At 46.3% G+C, this 24,398-nt stretch overlaps 1 protein-coding gene across 2 annotated transcripts in view; it reads left to right on the forward strand.

The window, feature by feature from the left end:
- The window catches only part of SRGAP3 (SLIT-ROBO Rho GTPase activating protein 3), a 447,418-nt gene that overhangs the window by 262,429 nt on the left and 160,591 nt on the right, over positions 1-24,398 (forward strand). For both annotated transcript variants that reach the window (XM_069206335.1, XM_069206334.1), the window contains exon 3: positions 23,150-23,312. In XM_069206335.1, coding sequence (XP_069062436.1) covers positions 23,150-23,312 — 163 coding nt within the window. The remainder of the gene's footprint in view (positions 1-23,149; positions 23,313-24,398) is intronic.

Here is a 24,398-nt window from a genome sequence, read left to right on the forward strand (position 1 = left end):
GTTTCCCAGGCCTACACATGACTAGCTAGTCTAGTCACAGGTTTTCCTTAGAATTCTGGTATTTGTAGTGCTGTTTTTTACTGGCTTAAATTAGGCTATTAGTCACAGAATTCTAACAAAAATACGGGACTTGCCTAACCAGTCAACCATGGATCTGGGAAACCTGCTAGCTGTGGATGTATCGTCCCATCAGTATATGCCCAGGGAGTCGAATGTCCCATGGTTAACCATTGTCGCCCCTCAAAGGCTATCATCGACCCCCCATACCCAACACCAGTCCATCAATGATCCGGTCTGGAACCCAACTTTTTGGGTTGGGGGTTAGCCCGTGCAGCTCCCAGAGGATAATGGGGAGAGGGCATAAGCAGCACTGGTTGAGTGTCGGCATCACGTCGCGGGCGTGGGCAGACACAGGGATCCTTTTGGGGCAGCTAGTGGGAACAGAAAGACCCGCTCTCTGTCTCACAGCCCCTTTTAAGAGCAGGGCCACCTTGCCCCAACACGCGATGACCTCGAAGCACTCAAGTGCCTCCGAGGCAACACGACAATGCAGAAGCCATTCCGTGCCTCAGGCCTACCTGCCGGGCCCGCAACACACACCGCCAACACAAGATGGCCCCCGGCTCCAGTGCCATGCCACCGGCTTTCCCAAGTTGAGAGAGCCTCTCCAATTCTTCCATCACTGCACTTTTGGTGGCAAGCCTTTTTCTGAACCCCAACCCAGAGAGTTTGGTTTTCAGGACTTTTCTGCACTGGAGGTGGATAGCTTTTGCTCCCAGACTAGGTTTGGTACCTGAATGAATGTTCTTTTGGACAATGTTTCCAGCCCTATGCTTTCCTGTGAATACCTAATGCATTCTTGTTTCTGTAGTCTTTGTTTTTATTGAACTAATTAGCATACCACATCTGATGGGAATAACTGGAATGTTAAAGGCTCTGAACTGGAAACAGTGGGCCTGACTCACAAAGGTAAACATACACTTTTGTGTAAGGTTATGATTGTTTGTAGTATGTTTACATCTGTGGAGTCTCCACACACAAAAAGATAAGAGTGTCCTATAGGGCAGAAGTCTGGCACCATGGATGTGCAGTGAACTGCCCATGTGTTTTAGTTGTCTGATGCTTCTTTCTAGGATACAGTGGAAGCTGGCCAAGTGTAGGCTGCTGGCAGGGTAGTAATGAGAAAGACTGATTTTGCAGACAGGAAGTCTTTTGTTCCAGTAGGCCTGGCAGAGAGGATCCTGAATTTGTTCCCTGACTCTACTGGAAGCCAGGAGTAAAGGTGACCAGACGGTTTAGTGTAGCTGGGACACCACTTACCCATGCCTGAATTTTGCTTTTACACATTGTTATCAGGTGTGTAGTCCACTTACCTCAATTAAAATAAACCCATACTACAATTCCAAGAATGTTCAAACAAAATCCTAAACTGGAAGAGTTGTGTCCTCGTGACATGGAGTCATCTGGTCATCCTACATGGAGCGCTTTAACACTGATTTTGCATGGTTGTGTTTTATGATTGCTGCATAAACCTGGTACCAGAGTGGATGCACCGTGGGCAGTGACTTAGTGATATCTCGGTTCCAAGGAATCCATCTGCAAATAGTTCCCCATTGAGCAGTGGATGCACCCCAGAGAACCTTACAAATGTCTTCAATCATTAGTCAGTCAAAAATCTCTGAATTGGGAGCTCATTGTTGGTGACAGCAACTGAATGCTCCTCTGGGCTATCATTAGGTAGGGATACTTCAATATTTTTTTTGGGGGGGGGGGAGGGAGCAATTTAATTTAAAGAATCCAACTGGTTTGTATAATTTTGTTTACCATTTTATGTGGATTATTTAAAAGAGGTGGGCATAGCTTTGGGAAGCAGAGGAGTTCTGTCCAGACTATTCTGTTGTGAATTTATAAAGCGCTTCCCACTCTTGCCGAGCCCACTAAGCGCTGCAGTAGAGTGTGTAGTTGCTAAGGTGTGGGATGTGGTTTGTCCTCCGAGGAGTGACTGAATGAGGGGCGTGAGTTGCTAAGATGTGCTTGAAGCATGGGCTGGTGAACAAGAAGCTGCAGGCACACAGTCATGGCGTGTTTCACAGCAGCAAGAAAAATGTAGCAGCCGCGCGCCCTGATACCTAATTCTTGGCAACCAGATCTGTCTGTCATGTGGTTGTGCTGATGGAGAGAGCTAGGCTTTTAATGCTGTCCAGATTTCCACTGCATTGTCTGTTATTCCTACTCTCGCAGGGACTGCACCCCAGTGCCTAGCAGTCTGAGTTGAGAGGAGTTTGACTTCTCAATGTTTTGTAGGACAGTGTATCTTCGGCTGAGTTAGTTACTATACAAATCTCTTACATGGTATTACAGATCAATCTACTTAAGCTATTTTAAATTATTTATTTTTCAATACGCAGGGCTGCTTTAACACAAATCCTGGAGATGCTGCTGTCTCCAGGCACTTCCGTCCCATGCCGCACATAAATGTTTTGCATGAAATTAAACTCCCATGAATACAGACAACATACCGAGGTTCCAGGACCTATTACCGTACAATTTGGGGAACTGGGCTCTATCATCTAATGATGATGTTATTGCTCAATCAGGAGTGTCCAGTGTGATCCCATGAAGTCTGGATCAATGGCAGATATTGAGGATATCCATCTAAGACTAATTTAAAAAATCGAGTCTAAATTGTATGAATATGCATTGGTTTTTGTAGTTTTTCAAAGTGTGTTGTGGGTCTGGTCAGCCTGGGGCTACTTGAAATTCTACTGGGCAGTGCTGTGCAGGCCATCTCACTTCCAAGACTGCCTCAGATTGGTGGCATGCTGTACAACCAGAAACTTTTCATTAGTGTTTCAGAAGCTTTTACAAATAAGGGTGCTTAAACTGTTGGCTTTCTAGCCCTAGAGCATTGCTTTATTGTGGCCCTCACTCACTAGATGTTTGTGTTACTTCTACGTCACAGCCCCACCCCTACAGCATTCCTTTACCTGTAGTCCCTAGTCCTCCACAGAGAATTGCTTTATTTGTAGTCCATAGCATCAGTGGTTTGCAGTGGTGTAACAAAGGCCCCCGCAGCCCCCGCAGTGCAGGGGGACCCCCAAGCTCCCGGGAGCCATCTCAGCACAGTGCCCTGACCTGAGAGCTTCTGGGTGAGTTCAGATGGGCCCCCTCCATGTACTTTGCAGGGGGGCGGGCTCAAGTTTCTTTAAGCCACTGGTGGTGTGGAGCAGTTTTCACACTGTGGCTGCTGCCATCAGTATTACATCACTGAATTCATAGGAATTCTGGAAAATCCAGGCATCACACAAGAAGCAAGTGTCACAAGTGAACCATGCCCATTTAGCAGCAGAGTGGTCCGGTGTAGTATGTATCTGGTGTTGCATTTAGGAGCACGTGGTCACAAATTTTTCACTAAAGTATTTAGTGGTAGCGCTGTCATTTAAAAAAAGCACATTTATCATTGAAATGATCATTCAGTTTGCACAAACATACAGTTTGACGGATAAATTAGCTCACAAGAGATATTGGTTTAAAATTGGGGTCTAGAAAATGTTTATAATTTGCACATCACCAAAAGTGTCTTTATTTTTTTTATCATATTAAAATCTTTGTTTTGACCACAGATTGAATTAGAAAATAGGTGCTTCATTTGTGCTTTCCTATTTATTTATTCTGAAATATTTGTACAGTGCATTTATATGTATTTACATTTAGCTTGTTAGAAGAAAACAACAGCTTACATTTGTTCGCTTTACAAAATCCTCACACATTGAACTTTGCAGTAAGAAAAAGCAAAGTAAACACCAGTCTCCATGTTAAAAGAATAAGAAGCAATTTGCCAAAAGACTAGACTGACATTTGACCTCTGTCTTTGAACACAAGGCAAATGTAACAGATGAAATAAAATCTATATTCATTTTTAATTCACCTTCAGAACTCTAGCACGTGTTTTTTGGGGGTGCTGCAGCACCTCCGCATCACTACTTCCAGCACCTGTGGAACATTGCTTTGCTTGTAGTCTGACACCACGGAGCATTATACCTATTGGCTTTGCCAGTGCTTTGTTTAATTGCAGTTTCAAAATTAGCATAAAACATACCTTTCAGATTTGATCATACTCTTAATGTGCCGCACGGTCCCAAATTTGGAAAGATGCAGTTTGAAGTATAGGTGTACAGTGAGGAAGGAGAAATAATGCAATGTCTTGTCCTTTTATTTATGTATTTATCAGTTTAATGTAACATGGACATGGATCCAAGGCGCTAGAGTGCTTTACAAGAAAGAGGATACAGTTACCGAAGATGATGAGAATAATACATTAAAACAATACATTAAATAAGATGTACTGGCTACAGCTGCAACGAAAGCACTGCATAAAAACAATATATGAAAGTACAGGAATTAATCAGGATGGGATGCACAAAAATAAAAAGACGGCACCTATAGTGACACAATCAGGTCGAATTTCAACAGGGAGTCCTGATTCAGAAAAGTACTAGAGGGAAAAAAGAACCTGTGGTGCAAAGGTAAGAGGGATTATGATAGTCATAGGATGTTGGCAGTGTAAATGGAGCAGAGAATAAAAAGCCAGGACAGAGTAAGTGTGTAGGAAGAAGGAGGCAGATAGAGAATTCAGCTGGAGGATGTGGGTGAATGAGGGTAGACATAGGCGGATGTAGAGACTGAAGAACCGGAGCGGGTTACAGACAAAGTTAGATGAAAAAGCCAGATGTCCTAGAGGTGTTGATAGTTTGTCTCTGGAAGATAAGATGTTTCAGGATGGTTCCTAGATATGGGGTCTCTGGTTGGATAGGGTATGCACCTCTGCCAGGCAGAACCCACCACTCAGGGCAAGTCAGTCACACACCAAATATAGCCTGTGCTCACCCCCGGTAACTTGGCACAGAGCAGTTAGGCTTATCCCCAGAGGCAATGTGTAAAGTGTTTGCACAACACCCACCCATCAGTGATACAATAAATACACCACAAATTATACTCCACACAATATTATGTAAAAGTATAATATATATTACTCATAAATCATAGATCAAAACCACATAAAGAAGTTATTACCTTGGCAACTATTCAATTGTCAAATATCACAATGAGTGCAAATACTAGAAACATTTCCGCATTGCACATATCATGAAAACACACCCTCCAAATGCATACAAGGCAGATCCTGTAATATGCTTGTTATCCTAGCAAGGCAAAAACGACATACAATATTACATCAGGTCAGGAAATGTAGCATAAACACAGAGGGCATAAAATATATTAGTGAAATGCAGAACATAGAACAATCATCCCAAAACACCTTCCACACGAATGCCACAGCGCGTCTGCACTTCTTTTATAGGTTGTAGGGTACATCACAGCCCACCACGTCGGGCCCAGGAGCTCCTGCACTTCTACCACCGTAGTTACAGTACTGAAGGGGCTCGGCAGGGACGGGACCTCCGTGGAGGTTTCCCTTCCGTCTTGCCAGTCTGTGAGGAATGCCCCCAGAAAAAGGTAGAGGGGAAGGCACACACTCCTCCCACATTGGCAGGGAGACCTCACTAGGTCCCCCGCAGGTGGAATGATCCTGGGCCGCGGTGGACACTGTAGGCTTCCCCTCTAGAGGAAATATGTCATTCTCTAGGGGAGTCTTCGGTCTCTGGCATCCGCATCCCGGGACTCTTTGGAGGGCCACAACATTCCTCTGCCTTTCACAGGCGGTGACGGCCTCCCTCACGGGGACCCTGGTGGGTTTGTTTAGGTCACAGCAGTGCGAACAACACAACTGAAGGGAGCGCTGTGTCACATGGAGCTCTGGCAACTTAAATGGGGGCCTGCTTGTGCCCTAGGGGCACTCGGGAGTGCGTCCGTTGCACCCACTCCCCGGGGAACTGCCAGGGGGCCCTGCCGTACTCCTCCTTCTCCCCGACCCTCCTGGAGGGATTGGGGAGAACAGCGTGGCTCTGGGGACATCAGCGCCGAACAAGGACACAGCCACAGGGAAAGCAAGAGCGCTCACCATGCTCTTCCTGCAGGTTGGGAGCAGCGCTCCCCTCGTGCCACTTCTCCTGAAGCTTGATGAGGCCACAGGCCAGGGAAGTGCTCACGACGCACTTTCCCCTCGATACAACACTCACCATGCGCTAGAGGGTCCATCGTACAGCAAGATGGAGGGGGGGGCACAACACCCAGCCCCTGAAGAGCAACTGGGGAGCCATAGGTGCAGCAGGCCACCACATTAGGGTCCTTAAGCTGGGAGGCAATTATTTTTGAAGTGTAGCAGGCCACAGGTTTAGCACCACAAGCAAGTCAGTCCAATGGCGGTCCCTCCTGGCAGCATAACAGTTCCTTCTGGCAGTGTGCAGACTGAAGAGCCAGCAGCATCTGGCTACAAGTCCACGCAGTGTCTCCAAACATGGGGTTAAAACTCTTGTACTTATACTCAAAATGTCTTTGATCTAGGGGGCACTTCAAAGAACTTTAGAAGTGCATAACACCCCCTTTCAAACCCAGACCTGGCTCCAGACATCAGTCAGGGGTAAACAAGCCCTTTGTGTGAGGGCAGGACACCTATACAAATGTAAGTGCAACCGCCTCCCTCTCTTCCAGCCCAGGAAGACCATTCAGTATGCAGATGTAATCCTGTTACACCCCTATCCTCCCTGTGTGGTAGCTGTCTGTAAACTATGCACATAGCTTAGCTGTCACGCTACCTAGACATGAATTGGTGCCAGGCTTCCCAATGCCAGCCTATGAGAGGAGTAGGCCTCACAGCAATGAGAAAACAAATAGGCTGTTAGACACTACTAGGACATGCCATACACGGAAGGCACATGTCCTACCTTATACCTACACCACACCCTGCCCATAGGGCTAGCTAGGGCCTACATTGCGGGTGACCAATATGTAATAAAAAAGGGAGTTTCAGGCTTGGCAAGTAGTTTGACTTACCAAGTCAATGTGGCGGTAAACTGCACAGGGAGGAGCCGCAGTGGCAGAACTGAGACAAGTTTGGAAGGCTACTTCTGTGGGAGGCGCAATCGGCGCTGCAGGCCCACTAGTAGTATTTAATTTACAGGCCCTGGGTATATGGTATACCACTTTACAAGGGACTTACAGGTAAATAAAAAAAAACAAATATGGACAAGTCAATTATACCAAGTTTTAGGGGAGAGAGCACATGCACTTTAACACTGATTAGCAGTGGTAAAGTTCCCAGAGTCCTAAAGCCGACAAAAAGAGGGTCGGAAAAATAGGAGGAGAAAGGAAAAATGTTTGGGAATAACCCTTCAGGAAGTACCATTTCCAACAGTGGTCTATCCAGGCGCAATAGAGGAGCAACCCACTGAATTCAGTGTCAAAGCACCAAGGGCTATAACATGGAATCTGCCACAGAAAAGAAACATGTAGGAGACACTGTACAACTAACAAAGAAATTACCTATGATGCTCACTCAGAAATGAATGGGGAGAGCTTGTGAAGGGACAGGAGAGAGGACAAGAGAGAGGACAAGAGAGAGCTGTGGCCAAAGGCCTCACTGGTCCCAACGGGCCCAAATGATGAAGATGCCAAAGGAAGATGTCCTCAGCCTTGTGGTCACCCTGGCTGATGCCCCCACAGGAGATGATCAACTAGGCAGAGGAAGGGGGCAATGGAATGGATGAGGAAGACCAGAAGCGAAAAGGGAAGTCCCAGACTACACTAGAGGAGGGATTCTCTGTAGTTTGTCAAAGGACAGTGGGGAGAGGAAAAGAAAGGGAGAGATTAAGTGCCGGGACCCTGTTCAGAGGGCCACTGGGCAAGAAGGAGCTAGTCGGCCCCACAATGGGGGTTGAGGACTTTTACTCCTGATGTCCTAGGGCTCGACCTACTATAGACCAAGACCAACTGGGCCAAGTACCCATTCAGCACTTGACTCTCAGTGGTAGTGCAGGTTGAGCAGTACAAGTCTTTTCAAGGACTATAGATGCAGGGGGTGAACACAAGTTCACAACTCAAAATACGTTCAGTAGCATCAATAAATTATTGTCCAGTCAAATACCTGTAGTGGAGTGGGGTAGATTGGAGTGAGGTAGATTGCATTGGGGTAGATTGCTTTGGAGTAGATTGGAGTGGGGTAGAATGGAGTGGGATAGATTGGAGTTGGGTAGATTGGAGTGGGGTAGATTGGAGTGGGGTAGATTGGAGTGGGGTAGATTGGTGTGGGGTAGTTTAGAGCGGGTGGGGTAGATTGGAATGGGATGGGGTAGATTGAGTGAGGAACATTGGGGTGGGGTAGATTGGGATGGGTAGATTGGAGTAGGGTAGTTTGTGGAGTTCGGTGAAGTAGACTGGAGTGGAGTGGACTTAGGTGGAGTGGGCTATATTGAACGGAGTGGGGTAGATTTGAGTGGCATGTGGTAGATTGGAATGAAGTGTGGTAGATTGTAGTAGGGCGGAGTGGGGTAGATTGGAATGTAGTGAGATGGATTGGCGAAGGGTGAAGTGGGTTAGATTAGAGTGGAGTGGGATTGCGTGGGTGGGTTAGAGTAGGGTAGATTGGAGTGGGATGATTGGAGTGGGATAGATTGAGTTGGAATGGGGTAGGTTGGAGTGGAATGGAGTAGATTGGAATGAGGTGGGGTAGAGTGGGGTGGGCTAGATTGGAATGGGTTGAGGTGGAGTGGGGTAGAATAGAGAAGAGTGGAGTGAAGCAGATTGCAGTGGAGTAGTTCAAGGTAGATTAGAGTGGGGTAGACTGGGCTGGGGTAAAGTCAGGAGGGGTAGATTGGAGCAGGGTAGGTTGGGGTAGATCGGAGTGGGGTGGAGTGAGTTAGATTGGAGTGGAGTGAGGTAGATTGGAGTGGGTTAGGCTGGAGTCACATGGAATGGGGTAGATTGGAGTAGGATAGATTGGAGTTCAGTCAGGTAGATGTGGGAAGAGAAACGTATGGTAGAGTGGAGTGGGGTAGACTGGAGTGAAGTAGAGTGGGGAACTTGGGTGGAATTGAGTGTGGCAGATTGGAGTGGTGTGAGGTAGACTGTTGTAGACTGAAGGGGGATAGATAAGAGTGGAGAGGAGCTGGATAGATTGCAGTGAAGTTTGGAGTGGACTGTGGTAATTTGGAATGGAGTGGGGTGCATTGGACTGGGGTAGATTGGAGTGATGTGGTGTAGATTGGAGTGGAGTGGAGTCGGTTAGACTGGAGTGGAGTAGATAGGGGTAGGGTGGAGTGGGGTAGACTGGAGTTGAGTGGGTTGGATTGAGGTAGTTTGGAGTGGGGAAGATTGAAGTGTATTGTAGTGGAGTATACTTGGGTAGATTGGAGCAGAGTGGGGTAGATTTCGGGGGAGTGCGGTGGATTGGGGTGGATGTGAGTGGGATGGGGTTGACTGGGTTAGATTGGAGTGGAGAAAATTGGAGTAGAGTAGGTTGATTGGTGTAGATTGTAGTGGAGTGGGTAGATTGTGATGGGGTAGATAATAGTGGAGTGGGGTAGATTGCATTGTAGATTTGAGTGGGGTGGATTGGAGTAAGTGGAGTAGATTGGAGTGGGGCAGATTGGAGTGGTGTAGATAGGGGTAGGGTGGAGTGGGGTAGACTGGAGTTGAGTGGGTTAGATTGGGGTAGGGTGGAGTGGGGAAGATTGAAGTGTATTGGAGTGGAATAGACTGGGGTAGATTGGAGCAGAGTGGGTAGATTTCGGGGTAGTGCAGTGGATTGGGGTGGAGTGCGGTAGATGTGAGTGGGATGGGGTTGACTAGGTTAGATTGAGTGGGGTAGATTGGAGTGGAGTAGATTGTAGTGGAGAAGATTAAAGTTGAATGGGTTGATTGGGGTAGATTGGAGTGGAGTGGGTAGATTGTGGTGGGGTAGATTATAGTGGAGTAGGGTAGATTGCATTACGATTGGAGTGGGGTAGATTGGAGTGAGTGGGGTAGATTGGAGTAGAGTAAATAGGGGTGGAGTAGATTGGAGTGGAGCGGGATACACTGGAATGAAGTGGGGTAGATTGCATGGGAGTGGTGGCATAGAGGGAGTGGCGTAGAGTGGAGTGGTATTTTGTGTCATGGAGTGAGAAGCGCAGCGCATAGTGGAGTGGCATGTCGTAGAATGTAGTGGCATGCAGTGTGGAGTATGCATGGTATGGTAGTAGACTGCCATTACAGACAACACATTTTCAATTGAAATAACCATTACATTTGCACCAAAATACAGTTTCACCACGCACAAACGATAATGTGTGTAAATGTCATCACCTAGTGTATTGATGTGTTTTATCGTATTCAAATATTTGTTTCCACCACACTTCAGAATTACAAAGAAAATGTGCTTCATTTGTACTAATTCTGATATATTCTGAAACATCAGCACAGTTCATTTTTTTATGTTGTGTGCTGGAAAAAACAAAACAGTCCTACACGCTCTTCTTTCACATGGCTGCTCAGCAGGATTGACACATAAATTCTCTCACTTTGAAGTCAGAGAAAGAATAGTAAACCCCCAGCTCCCTGGAAGACAGAGGCATTTGACCTCTGTCCTTGAGTGCATAGCAAATGTGACAAGAACAAGATTTAAAGGTATGTTTACAGAAAGCGAGTTTGTGGAAGAATACAGTAAACAAGGTTTGGGCAACAGGAGGGATGAGCTCAAGCTGGGCAGAAAAAAACAAATAAAGCCAGCAGATAGAAAGCCAGAAAATGTGAGTTACAAACCACAAAGTCAATGGTCAGCAGTGGTTGAAATGCATTTCCAGGGAAGTTTTCAGAATGACCACAAAAGTCATGACCAAACCGGATACCTGCGCTGTTTGGTACCTGTCAGACAAAAAATTAGTATTACACAAATAATACACACAGACCTCCTAAGGTCAGTACTATAGTGTTCGAGAGGCAGGTTCCTGAGTACCAGTTCCCCTCTCTTTAAGGGTAGTGGTTATTTCACATTCATGATATGCAACATTCAGGTTAGGCCGCCCGAGAGATCAAAGTCTTAAGAGTCCCACTTCGACTCTTAAAAGTCAAAAGTGTTTCTGCACCTACAGCACTACAAGTAGGAACAAGTTCCCCTTGGCCCTTTGGCACTGTAATCAGTTCTCCGCTCCCTTGAGGTTGATCTGTGGGAGTCCCTGGAAGCATTTCACTTCCTGGCGTCACGTAGGCCTGCGGCTGCTGCCACCAGTGAGTAGCACTCTTTGCTTTGCAGGTGCAGCTCCTGGTCGTTCATAGTGCTTCCTCAGATGATACAGTAAGTTCCTCTGATCCTTCTAACAGGTGTAGGGGGGCACAGTCACTCATGTTTCGATGCTTCAGTTGTGGCCCAGGCACTCACATGGCATCAGGGTGTCCCTTCTTCTCAGCATGGATGAAACCAGGACACGACTCTTGTTCTTGAAGGCAGCCCCCACAGGCATATGGTGTCTCTGACTTTACTCCCCACACGGGCGATGACGTGATCGGCACAACAGTAATGCAACCTTCACAGGGGTCCCTTCTAGGATACGTGGTCTTCAAAAGGGAGGCACTTAGGTTTATTTCAGTCAGGGGGGTGGTTTATCTTTTGAAGGACAGGGGGTTCTGGTCTAGGTGGCCGGAAGCCCTCAATATTGTGAAGAAAAAGCCTAGAACCATACTCAGGTGGGACAGTCTAGCCAAGTAGCAAAACTACACGATTTAAGTTGCACAATCTTTACCATGTAAACAAGATAAATAATGTAAAATAAAAAAAAATTCCTAAAAGAAAATACAACACTTTTACATGAAAATTGGGTTCAGTAAGAACAGGAAAATTAGGTCCGCTCCTTCTAAAAATAAAATGGCAGATAGGTGTATTTACCCAGAGAGAGTGGGGGCAGGGAGGGACCTCGCATTATCTTCCCATCAATGAGAGAGAGAGAGATGTTCTGGGTGGCTGGATATAGATGCAGATTCACATCTCATTGATGCTTGAGAACAGCAGACAAAAGGTTAATGGAGCGCCATCATCTCTGTGTCTTTCCAAAGATAATATGAAAGCAGCCAGGGTGTTAAATTTCTACAGACCGGTATGCAAAGATTCTGTTAACTAACATCTAGCTTTTGTGATGCAACCGTAAGCAATGGGGGGGAGGTGCAAAACCCCTGTCCCCATCAGGCATGGTCATGGTCATGGGTTTGTTCAAGTTCTGGTGGGTTCACTCAGCCTTTCATTCTTCAGAGATTTATTAAATGGGCATCACTGTATTAGTTAACAACAAATGTCTATTATTCAGCACCAAGACGCCCAAAGGGGTGAACGTACGCTTTACAAATACTTAGTGGTGTAGGTAATTTACCACTGGCCCAAATGCAAGTATGGAAATTGTCCCATCCTTAGGTCCCTCTCAGCCCTGGGGCCCGATACCACTCCACCTGCTCCACTATTGATAGCTACCCCCCACCCCCGAGGAAACACACATAGGGGGTCATTCCGACCCCGGCGGGCGGCGGGCGCCGCCCGCTGGGCGGAGACCGCCAAAAGAGCGCACTGCGGTCAAATGACCGCGGCGGTCATTCTGACTTTCCCGCTGGGCCGGCGGGCGACCGCCAAAAGGCCGCCCGCTGGCCCAGCGGGAAAGACCCAGCAACGATGAAGCCGGCTCCGAATGGAGCCGGCGGAGTTGCTGGGGTGCGACGGGTGCAGTGGCACCCGTCGCGGTTTTTAGTGTCTGCAAAGCCGACACTGAAAATCATTATGGGGCCCTGTTAGGGGGCCCCTGCACTGCCCATGCCAGGTAGAAACCGCCAGGAACGGGATGGCAGGAAGGGGGTCGGAATCCCCATGGCGGCGCTGCAAGCAGCGCCGCCATGGCGGATTCCCTGGGCCAGGGGAAAACCGGCGGGAAACCGCCGGTTCCCCTTTTCTGACTGCGGCTTTACCGCCGCGGTCAGAATGGCCCAGGAAGCACCGCCAGCCTGTTGGCGGTGCTTCCGCGGTCGGTGACCGCCAGGGTCTGAATGACCCCCATAATGTTATCAAATAGCCGTCTTATTACTCTCACCCCTCCATCCCCACATTGCTTTGATTTCGCTAGTTCTTTCCCTGAGCTATCAGAGCGCTTCCCCCTTCCTTTTCAGATTCAGGACTGGTGCATCTATAAGGCATGATGTGACTGCTACCTTAGGACTTAACCAAGTGCTGGCACTAAATTACTGGAAACCAGGCTGGAAACTGGCATTTTTTCCAATTGTGGGAAATGCTATAGCCGGAATTCTCGGGCACGCTGAAAATCCTTGACTATTCCTGCCCTGAATGGCTGATGCTTATTTGGGACACTAAGGAGAAAATCTGTGTTCAGACAAAAGTTGAGTTATTTTGCTATATATGTCTCTTGAATTTATTGTAAGTACTCACACAAGCATGGCTCTCTCATTTCATTTTCCCTCTCATAGTGGTTAGAAGTATGCAGCATTCCTGTACATTAAGGGCCTTATTACGATCTTGACAGAGGGGTTTCCTCTATCACAAGTGTGACGGATATCCCGTCCATCATATTACGTTCTCCATTGAATATAATGGGATCTTAATACGATGGACTCGATATCCGCCACATCAGTGATGGAGGAAAACCCCTCCGTCAAAGTCGTAATAAGGCCCTAAGTGATTTCAGCAAGACTGCAGTTTTTAGGTCTCACCTACAGACAAGTTAAGCTGTTTGTTGCGGAACAGATATTGTCTCTAATAAATTAAAATAAATACATATAAAGGGCTAGGGAGTGGATGACTTTCTTATTTACCTCATTTCCCTCCTGCTTACGGAATTAATTTCTTCTCTATTCTCCTTTGTCCCGCTTCTGGAGTATTTCTTTCTTTCTATGATCTTGTAGGTTACCAAAACGCGCATTCAGGAAAGTTATTTTTTCTTTTATCATTCCATGGGAATGCTTGTGTTTTTGTGTTCTCTCCCTCATGTGCTTCTTCCTTCCTCAAATCTCCCAGCTCTCTGTGTTTGTTCCACATTCCACCCGTTTTTCTTCCTTGTACCGCTTGTTCCAGCTAGGCTCCTCCTGCTGCTTGGCGGCGTCAACTTTCCGTAAAGCATCAGCGAAATCCATTGTCCAGCCAAAATGTTTTGACAATGCTCCTTTGTCAAGGCAGGATTTATTGAGCAATATCAGACACTATTACAAGAGAAATGGCAGCGGTGGGTATTTTGTGTTGAGGGCTACATACATTTTAATGCAGTGGCCACGAAAAGAAAGGCCTGATTTAGAGCTCAGCAGACGGGTTACTCTGTCACAATGGTGACGGATATCCCGTCCGCCAAAATCCTAAATCCCATTCTATCTTATGGTATTTAGATTTTGGCGGATGGGATATTGGTCACCGCTGTGATGGAGTACCCATCCGCCAGGTGCTAAATCAGGCCCTAAGTGCTGGGGAGATCAAGTGCAGGCTTTTTAATTGCAGAAGACTTTAATGTTGTTGTCAACGTTTTCTCTGATTTTTCTTTTTAATTGCATATAACATTTAAAGTCCACTAGTCCTGTGTGCCTGTGTACGTGTGAAAATAGCATGCACTGCTGCTCTCTGTGCTGTAATATACATTCTGTGTTAGGGAGGATCCCTGTTATTCCCATCAGGGGTGATAAGGCGTCAGCTTTAGGGCATCCCTGTTGGTGTCACCAAATTACAGCTAAAGACACGAAAATAGCGCCTTTCAGGGTATGGGGCGTAGTACGGTAGCAGTGGAAATGTGTGCAATTTTACGCTAGCACTGGTTTTGATACCTAGCCAATGGTTACTTATAGTGCCTCTGTTGGAAGTTTAAACTACGGAGAGATCCCTGCCTCTGCTCCTGCATTGGTTTATGGAGCCAAATAGAACTGTGGCCCACCTGGCCTTCTAATTTTATTGCTTGCCCTCGTGGTGTTACCAAATATTCTGATTTAGGGTGCCTATCTATATTCTACATCAAACAAAATAGGGTGCCTTTACATTCTTTCTGTACAGGGCGCCACAGCACCGAGCCGCAGCGTGTTCCACTGCACCCGCTGTGTGACCTCGGCCTGCGCGCCTCAGCCCGCACGTGCTCGTAAAATGGCGGAAAAACCCGCCACTCCCCGAAAAACAGATGTTGCAGCTGTGCCGGGAGGAACCCGGCGCCTCCAGGGACGTCTGGCGCTCTTTCCCCAGTTCTCCAGTTGTGGAATTTCAGATGAAAAACAAATCCAAGACTGGGGAGAGAAAAGCGTGAATTAACTGCAGCCACAGACCTATATTAGTAAATTCTGGTTCCTCGCGTAGCTTTCTCTTTTTGCTTCCAGGTATACTACACAACAGCTGACATCAACAAAAGCAGCCTGGCCTATTTGCTTTGTCAGTAGTTGTGAGTTATTTCAGGTAGATGAGTAACAAAATTAATTAACGTTGGAAATGTTTTAGTTCCGAAACTGAGAAACTACGAATTAAATATTTCTGAGGCCTGTGGAAAGGGTAGTGATTTTCAGTGTCAGTCTTTCCTCCTATGCTCCCTCTATATCAGACAGTGACACTTTTTTTTATTTATATCTCGTTCATCTGCATATCTTACACCTCATCTCTTTTCCTCTTCTGCGCCCTCTTGTCACTCTCGCCTGAATGCAGTCTTTGGCATATCTTTCACTTCACCCCCCACCCCCCCAGGCATACAATGCACCAACTCGCTGCATTTTCTCTTACTTTTGCCTTGTCAATATTTCGACCTCTGTGTACCTTCTCCACACACATTGGCATGGGCTAACAATTACAACTGGAACACGTGACCATAGCTCTGTGCCCACTGCAGAGTGGCCAAAAACTGAATAACCATGTACTCTAAGATTTTTGACCCACTGACAGGCACCGTGAGAAACTCCATAGCTCTCAATCGTGTCCCCTTATAAACAATTAGAGACCACTCAGGCCAGAGTATACAAGAATAATAAGCTGTATGAAAAGAAATACAGAAACACAACAGCCTGGAAATAGCTAACACTCTTAGGGACTGCAAGATTATGTAAAACGTGAAATATTCATTAATCATGATTTACATTAATTGATGAGAAATCCAGTTTCAATGTCTGTTTTTTAATTACTACTGGGCCTATGTTCTGGAGAGACTCAATCAAGTAGCACTTTCAGAAGCTGAGGTAAGGCAGCAACTTAGGACTCCTCCAATAGGGGGTGACAAATTACAAGAAAATGTAGGAACATGGGCTCTTAATTAGAGAAGAGGGTTCACTCAAATGGCAAAATGCTATTTTCCCAGTAGCACAGAAAACCCTTGCACCTTTCCTTGTGCCGATTTATTAAAGTCTTCCATAAAAGAAGTGCTTATAAAAGAGCTTCCTACTTAAAGTCAGAGTAGTATCTGCTTTCCCAGCTGTTTTGTCTTCTTTAATATTGTGTTTTTGTACACATGTTCAGGCTGGCTATGCGAGACAAGCCCTTGGCTGTAAAACTCACAGGGGTCTCCGTATAGCAACATACATGTACTGTGGTAGCGGAGAGAAATCATGGTGTGCCAGATCGTGAAGGACTCAAATATTTCAAGAGTTTAATTTTTGTATTTATTGGCAAGCAGCTTGAGGGACAAACTACAACCTCTTTGAGAGGGCCTGACTTGATTGCTTACTCTCTGCTATATGAGATTTGTCTAAGAATCTTTTGCAGGGCAATCAGCGCGTGCCTCAATTATGGGAGTGGAGGTCCTTGCCCTTCTGAACAAAGGGGCTGTCGAAGGGGTGCCTTTGAAAGAAATAAGCACAGGTTTTTACTCCCTTTTCTTGCTGTTCTACAAGAAGGACTTATACCTGAGACCCATCCTAACATTTGCATCTTCCAATTCTCCATGCTCACAGACATTATCTGAGGTTTGCTGTGGAGTCCCAGCTTAGCAGTTAATGGTCTTACAATTTGGGCTGGTGACTATTCCATACGCCTTTACTAAAATGCTGGTGGTTGTGGTGGATTCACCCCCATAGTTTTCAGTCCATGTATTTCCATCCTTGGATGGCTGACTAGTGAAAGCAGAGTCTTACCTCAGTGCAATGCAGAAGTTAGCCTTTCTAGGACCAGTGTTGGGCAGGACCTACATGAAGGCGTTTCCTACTTTGCAAAAGTTATCATGAAAATAACTGATGCTTCTGTTTCAGACACGGGTCCCAGTTCTGCCTGTATCACACTAAGGGGGTCATTACGACCCTGGCGGCCGGCGGTAAGCTGGCGGTAACACCGCCAACAGGCTGGCGGTGTTCCGCCAGCTATTATGACCGTGGCGCAATAGCCACGGCCATACCGCCGGCCCCTCCAACATACCGCCAGGCTCCCGCCTGGCAGTCATAATCCCCAGGGCAGCGGTGCAAGCACCGCTGCCCTGGGGATTATGAGTCTCCAACCGCCAGCCTGTCCGTGGCGGTAAACACCGCCATGGAAAGGCTGGCGGTAAGGGGACTTGGGGTGCACCCTGGGGCCCCTGCACTGCCCATGCACTTGGCATGGGCAGTGCAGGGGCCCCCAGGCATAGCCCCATCGAAATGCGCGACGGGTGCTACTGCACCCACTGCACATCAGCATTGCCGCCGGCTCTATTACGAGCCGGCAGCAATGTTGATGTGACTTTTCCGCTGGGCCAGTGGACGGTAACACTGTTACTGTCCGCTGGCCCAGCGGAAATGTCATAATAGGGAGCCAGGAATACCGCCGGCAATGGCGGTTTTCTGTCTCCCGCAGCCTCGGTGGTCTTTTTGTAAGACCGCCGAGGTTGTAATGAGGCCCTAAGTATGCTTGGCCTCATTCAGTTTCTTGGGGTGCACATGCCAGATGGTAGACACGGGCACTCCAGTGGTGCCTACGAAGACTGTGTCTGAAGCATCAAGGGAACCTCTTAGTTCAGGTGTAGATTCTTCAATTGTTTTATCCGGCTATGAACTGCTATATGGACCCCCTCTAATTTTGTGGTCAGTTATTCTCCAGCCATTTGAAGCCCCCAGACTAGTATTATGTGATGCCCTTGGTTCGCATAGGCGCATTGCCTGTACAAAAATGCACTGGAGCTATGGGCGGTCCACCTTCTTAAGAAGTAATTTCTCCATTCTAACTCGGGGAGCAGCGTTCTGTTGGACAACACCATTTCCGTCCATTATATCAACAGACAACGGTGCATGGGTGCATGGACCATGCTGTGGGAGGCAGTTTATCAGTTGCAGTGGGAACAGCAATGGTGATTTCCAGCTCATCTCTCAGGTTCCTTTAATGCGAGAGCAGATGTTCTATTGTCTCTCACTGGAGGACCATGGGTGGGAACTACACCCGCACTGACTGAGGTGATTGTCTCCAGGTTGGGATTCGATACATAGATCTTGTTGCCTCAGTCCTGAATAGGAAGTGTCCTCAGTTTTGTGGTATATATTTTCCTCTGAATGATTCTCATGGGGCTGCCTTCAGTTTCAGCTGGTCTCGGGGACTACTGGATGCATTCAAGAAATTGCTCTTCTGTCGGAAGCCATCTAGAAGTTGTAGGAGGATTGAGCACAGATGATCCTGGTTGCACCAGATTGAGAAAGGAGGATCTGGGATACCAACCTGTTGGCAATCAGCCACCTCTTCCTCTCCTACACAGGGTGGACACTGTGCAGAATGCTTCGGTTTTCGCTCCCAATCCATACCTGCTGCGGTTACATGTGTGAAGAATGAGTGGTGCCAGCTTTTGCATTCCTGATGAAGATGCAGGCGTCATTTTGGTGGACAGGAAACCAGGCAGGAAATCAATTTGTGTGGGTCACTGGAACAAGTTTGTTCAACTGTGTATGTCAGATGGTTTAAATGCTTTTAAATGCTGCCTTTCTGATGTCCTGCTATTCGCATTGTTTCTCCAATTTAGCACAGTTCGACTGTGGAAGTATAGAAGGACTGTTTCGCTGCTCTCTGTGCTTTCCTTTATCTTCCTAACTAGTCATCCCTTTTTAGATCTCCACTTGCGGCATGTTTTGACAAATACATGTTTCTGCCCACTCAGTTCATTGCTCCTCAGGAGGATTCGAATCTTGTGTTGGCTGTCTATAAGGAATATGCATTTTATGCAGAGTTGTCTGGTCCAACTCCTCACTCTGAAGGCAGGTGGCGGCAATAACATCAGCTTGTAGCTGTGCAGCATTCCTACCAAAGGTACTATCTGCCTTTTGCATGGGCCTGTCTGTTACCCCACCATCCATCTTTCCTCTTCCTGATCTCACCAAAGACTCATGACTACGGAACTGGATCCCAGTTGTGATGTGTCCTTTCTGTGTCCCATCAAAAGGACAGAGGATGATCAGCTGTTTATGGGCTTAGGCTGAGCTAAAAAGGGCAAGGGAGTGATAAAATACAATATTTACTGTTCCTCTTAACAAAACGTTATATGCCATGACCCTTCCAAGGGAAATTTTGTCTGTTGTACTAAGGCAATAGTTACTTGATTGCTCTTTCCACAAGGAGTCCAGTGGCTGACCTCTGCCCATCGGCCATGAGGTCTTCCCACCATACTCTTGCTCAATAGTACTGCATCAGAGCTCAGTGACAGGTATTTTTCCACGGCTGTGTTGTGCAACTTTGTCAATTGACTGCCACTACTGAAGCATGCCTCTCTTGGATTGCTTTGGGACTCATTTTTAAGGTGAGTGATCTGCTGGAAGATGTATCTGAAAAGTCACTTACCTCCGGGAACAATATTTCGAGTGCATTATCTTCTCGTAGATTCCTCACTGTCCTTCCTGCTGTAATTGTCGCTGTTGTTGCTTCAATTCCTTTCTGTACACCTTGACCAGGTGCAGAATAAATACTAGGAATTGACTGCAGTATGTTGGTTGGTGCCTAATATATTCTGCTGTAGTCATGTTCAGCAGGCAGATTTATGAGAGGCTGCGTGGAGCCATCTGGTGGATTTGGAGAGCTGCTGTTGGAAAAGAGTTTTCCAGACTAGTCTGATGCCTGCAACAATATTTGTAAGGTATAGAGTCTCCGGGAAGATTACATATTCACCAAAATATTGCTACTGAAAGTAGGTAGCATTTTCTCCTCTTTGAAACTGCTCATAAAACCTATAGCTTTTTAAGCTATATATTTGGAAAATATGTGCTGTGATATTAACTTTTTGGCCCCATTTGGAAATATATATGCATTTGGAACGAGGCCTGTCCAGTGACCCACGATAGGGATGGTGCACTATAGAAGTCCTAGTGCATACCTAAACAAGCATTGGCAAAGCCAACAGGTCTCGCCTCTGCGAGAGCAATTGGCTTTATCAATATACACAAACACACACATAAAACAAATGGCAATGCAGAATGCGACTGGGGACAGCCTGCAAACACATGAACTCCTATGGGGTATTGTAGTTACAATAAAAAGGTAGTTCCGAATGTGGAAGGACACTGGGCAACAAAGCAGTACTTGGGCCATGCTTCCGGGAGGGACAAACACATGCAGAGGGAGTGAAGCCTGCACCCTCTGACCAAAGAGAAGTAAGGAAATGAGAGTGATGAAAAAGTCAACCATTGGTAAGCAACAGTCAGGCTCTAAGCCTCTGTTAGTTAACAGAATGTCTCACAAGCCATAGTGCATGCACTATTTCAGGTGAGACCTAAAAATAGTAGCTGCTCACAGCTTGTTCTCATCTCTCTTTGTGCCACATCATTACAGCTTTCCCCAAACAAACTATATTTTCAATCAAGTGGCTTTGCTGCGGTAGCTGATTGTATGAGTGTCGTCTGCTCTCACTGGCAGAATCTATTCACTCAGTGATTCCATCAACAGTGTACTTGGATTAAAGAGGTTTCCTTGTTTTAAGGAGAATGCCCAGCATGATGGCAAACACTGCCTTAGACATTGCACAAAGAAAGCCTGGGATACCCAGCGCATGCGCTTTGCACATCAAGATACACAAATAGACCAGCGATAAAACATGATGCTTCTTGGAACAATAACTAGATGGTGGTACTTCACTCTACATTTCGGTGCATTTTCTCTGTATTGGAGACTGTACTGCCAATGGCCATATTTGAGCACTTTTAAACCAACAGAGGGGCAGTGCAACAATGGGCCATAACACGAGGACTGGACAAGAGGTATCTCAGTAGTTTCAATGCTCAGTAATCACATTCGTATGTGTAACGTGCTGGTTAAGAATACTGATAGTGGCAGGACTGACTCTGCCCGTCATTCTTTGAGGTAAATCATTTGAATAGCATTACATTGATTAATACTAACAATTTGTATTCATAGTGTTAAAAAATCAAAACTGCAAGGGCTATCATTTTATAAAACAAGTTAGAGTGCCCAGATTATAAAAATGTTTTAGCATCATATTGACGACTGAAACCACCATAAAAATGCTGATAATATGATATATATGAGTACGATAGGACTGCAAGAAATGGCTCTCTCCCTTTCAAAATAAATGTGGCTAAATAGGTTATTGGCATCAAGTGTGCTATTGAACACACTTTCACTCCTTTATTACTGAAATGTAACTGTTAAGTTTCTTGTTACTATCACAGTACAATATAATTGCCATGAGAAAAATGATTTTTGTCTCATAAATTCAATTCTAGATTTGGGTGACAGAAGGAATGAACTTGGGTTGGGGACAATACACATAAAACTTAAGGTGTGTTTCTACTAGGCCAGGGCGGAGTTTGTGGAGTTACTCTATGTGTAGCTCCACGAAGTGCCCAAAAAACTCTGCTGTGCTAGGCAGAGTTCCGCATGTGGCGGATTGCGTTAGGTTGCGCTGTTTGAACTGATTTTTAGCGCCATGTGTTGGTCCTGTGCTGATTTTTCAGCGAGAACGGCTCCCTGAGCAGTGCAAGAGGGCGCTGCTTATTTTTTGCCGCTCGAGTTGATTTTCTACTCGAGCGGCAGCTATCTCAACGCAAATGGAAGGTTTCTCAATGCGAGCGGTTGCAAACATACTGCGACCACTCGTGTTGAGAAATCTCACTGGGAGGTGGTCTTAAGCAAGGTTTTCCTTGCTCGTACTCACCAACTCACTGTTGACGAGTGCAAGCGAGGAAAAAACACCGCTCCACCCCACTTCGCAGAGTTTTACATAACTCCACGCTCTACGCAGAGTGGAAAAAACTCTGCAAACTCCGCGAGCGGAGCGGAGTTCACCGCCCACCCCTAGCTTCTACTTCATGGCATGTACTTAACCCCTTGTGCTCTAAACAGGGTTCTAGGTCTTTTGTTGTTCATACTAATGCATGTCGAATGACAGCATGCCAAAAACTATGCGTGGAGATTTGTTGAGAATGATATGCTATTTATTACCATTGTTGGGGGTGAGGGGATTCATCACCCACTTCAAGGTTCACCTCCTGTGAATCATGGCCCCACCCCACACTCAACAATGTTTGTAAATAAGATTTCACTCTTTGTTCATCAGCATATATACAGCAATGCTTATTTTGAACCAGTGGTTGCTGGTGTGGCCTACCAGCTCTCTTTTGGGGGGGGGTCAGCACTTATTTATCCTCATCAGACTTTGACCTAGAGCAAGAGAGATAAAAACACAAAAGTGCGAAAGACAGAGAAAAAAGCAAGATGGCAAAACCATGAGAGAGGGAGAAAGTAGAGTTGAAAAAGAACCCATAGGAGTGAGATAAAGGGGCAGAGAGCGTCTTGTGGTGCTTCAGGAGGTATGAGGTGAAGCAGCTTTGATATTTGCCACACTGACTTTCAGTAGCGTCGGCTGTTGGCTTCAAAGGAAAACTTTGGGTACCAGCACTTATGCTTTCACAAATTAAGCACTGCTATACGGTATATGACATAGTGCCAATATGTTGGGTGCTTTTGGAGCCCAAGTCGATCAGGGCAAGATGGGGAGCTCAGGCAGATGCAGAATGTGAAGGTGAAGTCAAGATGGGAAGAGTAGCAGAGGGAGAAGAAACAGGGGTAAAGTTTTCAGGAACTAAGGAGGAGGAAACACAAGGAGTGATAGATGGAAGTAAAACTTGTTAGAGGGGATGGAAAGAACTCCGGAGAGGGAAGGAATATGAGATGGGAAAGTGACAGAGGTATCAAAAGCATCTCAAGGTCTCCAGGGTGAAGGTGCCATTTATGAAGAGACTCCATTCATTCTTCTTTGAATAAGTGACACTTGCTGAGGGCCCTACCAGTTATGTGCATTAAAGATGACGATCTCTTTCTCTGCAGGAAGGACCAGCACCTCCTATCTCCTGTGAACTGCTGGTACTTGGTCCTGAGCCAGACGCGACGGGAGAGTAAGGACCATGCCACCCTGAACGACATCTTCATGAACAATGTCATTGTCCGGCTGTCCCAGATCAGCGAGGACGTCATCCGGCTCTTCAAGAAGGTGAGTCATAGCCTCACAAGCCAGCTTGTAGCATAGGGTCATCCCCGGGCCCCTTGTCGGCAGGACACAATGTTTCCAGTCGTGGGGTTTACATTGACAGCCTAATGCATTGTGTGTAGTGGTCTTGCTTAGATTCCCATTTAGCCAGTTGTTCTAACACATCTGATTGTACCTGGAAAGTCCTGCAGGACACCATGTTGAAACTTGGCGCTCTCCCTATGTGTGTGTGCTAATTATTATACACCGTAGCTGAATTTTATGTCATGCAGGATGTGTGCTAATGTGAGTCTGGACATGTTTTATGTCACCGTGTGTTCTAAGTGCCTTAACACTGAATTTACAAGAGCAGAAGGTTGCCAACATCGCAGCTGGTTCAGTAGTCTTCTTAAATGGATTAAAGTTGTAAGCAGGAACATCTGGAGAGTGTTCCTCAGGTAACATTGCTCTCTACCTCCTCTGCCAAACCTCCTTTAGACTCTCTCATTGATCAGGGCAAGTGGCAGCCTGGTTGGAAGCTAGTGTAAGCCAAATCCCTTCCTTTGAAGTACGATATCCGAGTCTGGGCTGGTGTCCAGGCATCTTTGTGGCCCTGTGATCCTTTGTGGGCACAAAGCAGCTCTCCTGCCTGGTGAAGTCACCGGGGTTTACCTCTGGAGTAAAGTGTCTCATCTCCTTCTCTCTCTCTGGCAGGGGAAGAGGTGTGCTCTCATGACTAAGCTGCTGACTCATAAAGTTGGGGATCTGGGATTGAATGCCAGTCTTGCCACTTTACTGACAATCGTTAATTCTGAGCAAATCACTTAATCTCTCTCAGCCTAAAACTATAAATATATAAAATATAATTGTGGAATTCAAAAATGTAAGTTCTCACGTAATGATTTTGTATTGACTAGCAACACCCCATTTTCATGTACAGTACTCTGCTGCTCCACAGCAGTCTCCATACAGAGCAGACATCAACAATTGCACCCCCAAAGACTACTTGTTTCTTATTTCATACATCATTTCTAAAACTACGACAGTGCTAACTAATCGTAAAGTTTGCAACACTTCGGAAGTGCAAACCTTCTCTCAACAGTTGCTGCC

The sequence above is a fragment of the Pleurodeles waltl genome, chromosome 9, assembly GCF_031143425.1.
Source record: "Pleurodeles waltl isolate 20211129_DDA chromosome 9, aPleWal1.hap1.20221129, whole genome shotgun sequence".
In the NCBI taxonomy this organism is placed as follows: domain Eukaryota; kingdom Metazoa; phylum Chordata; class Amphibia; order Caudata; family Salamandridae; genus Pleurodeles; species Pleurodeles waltl.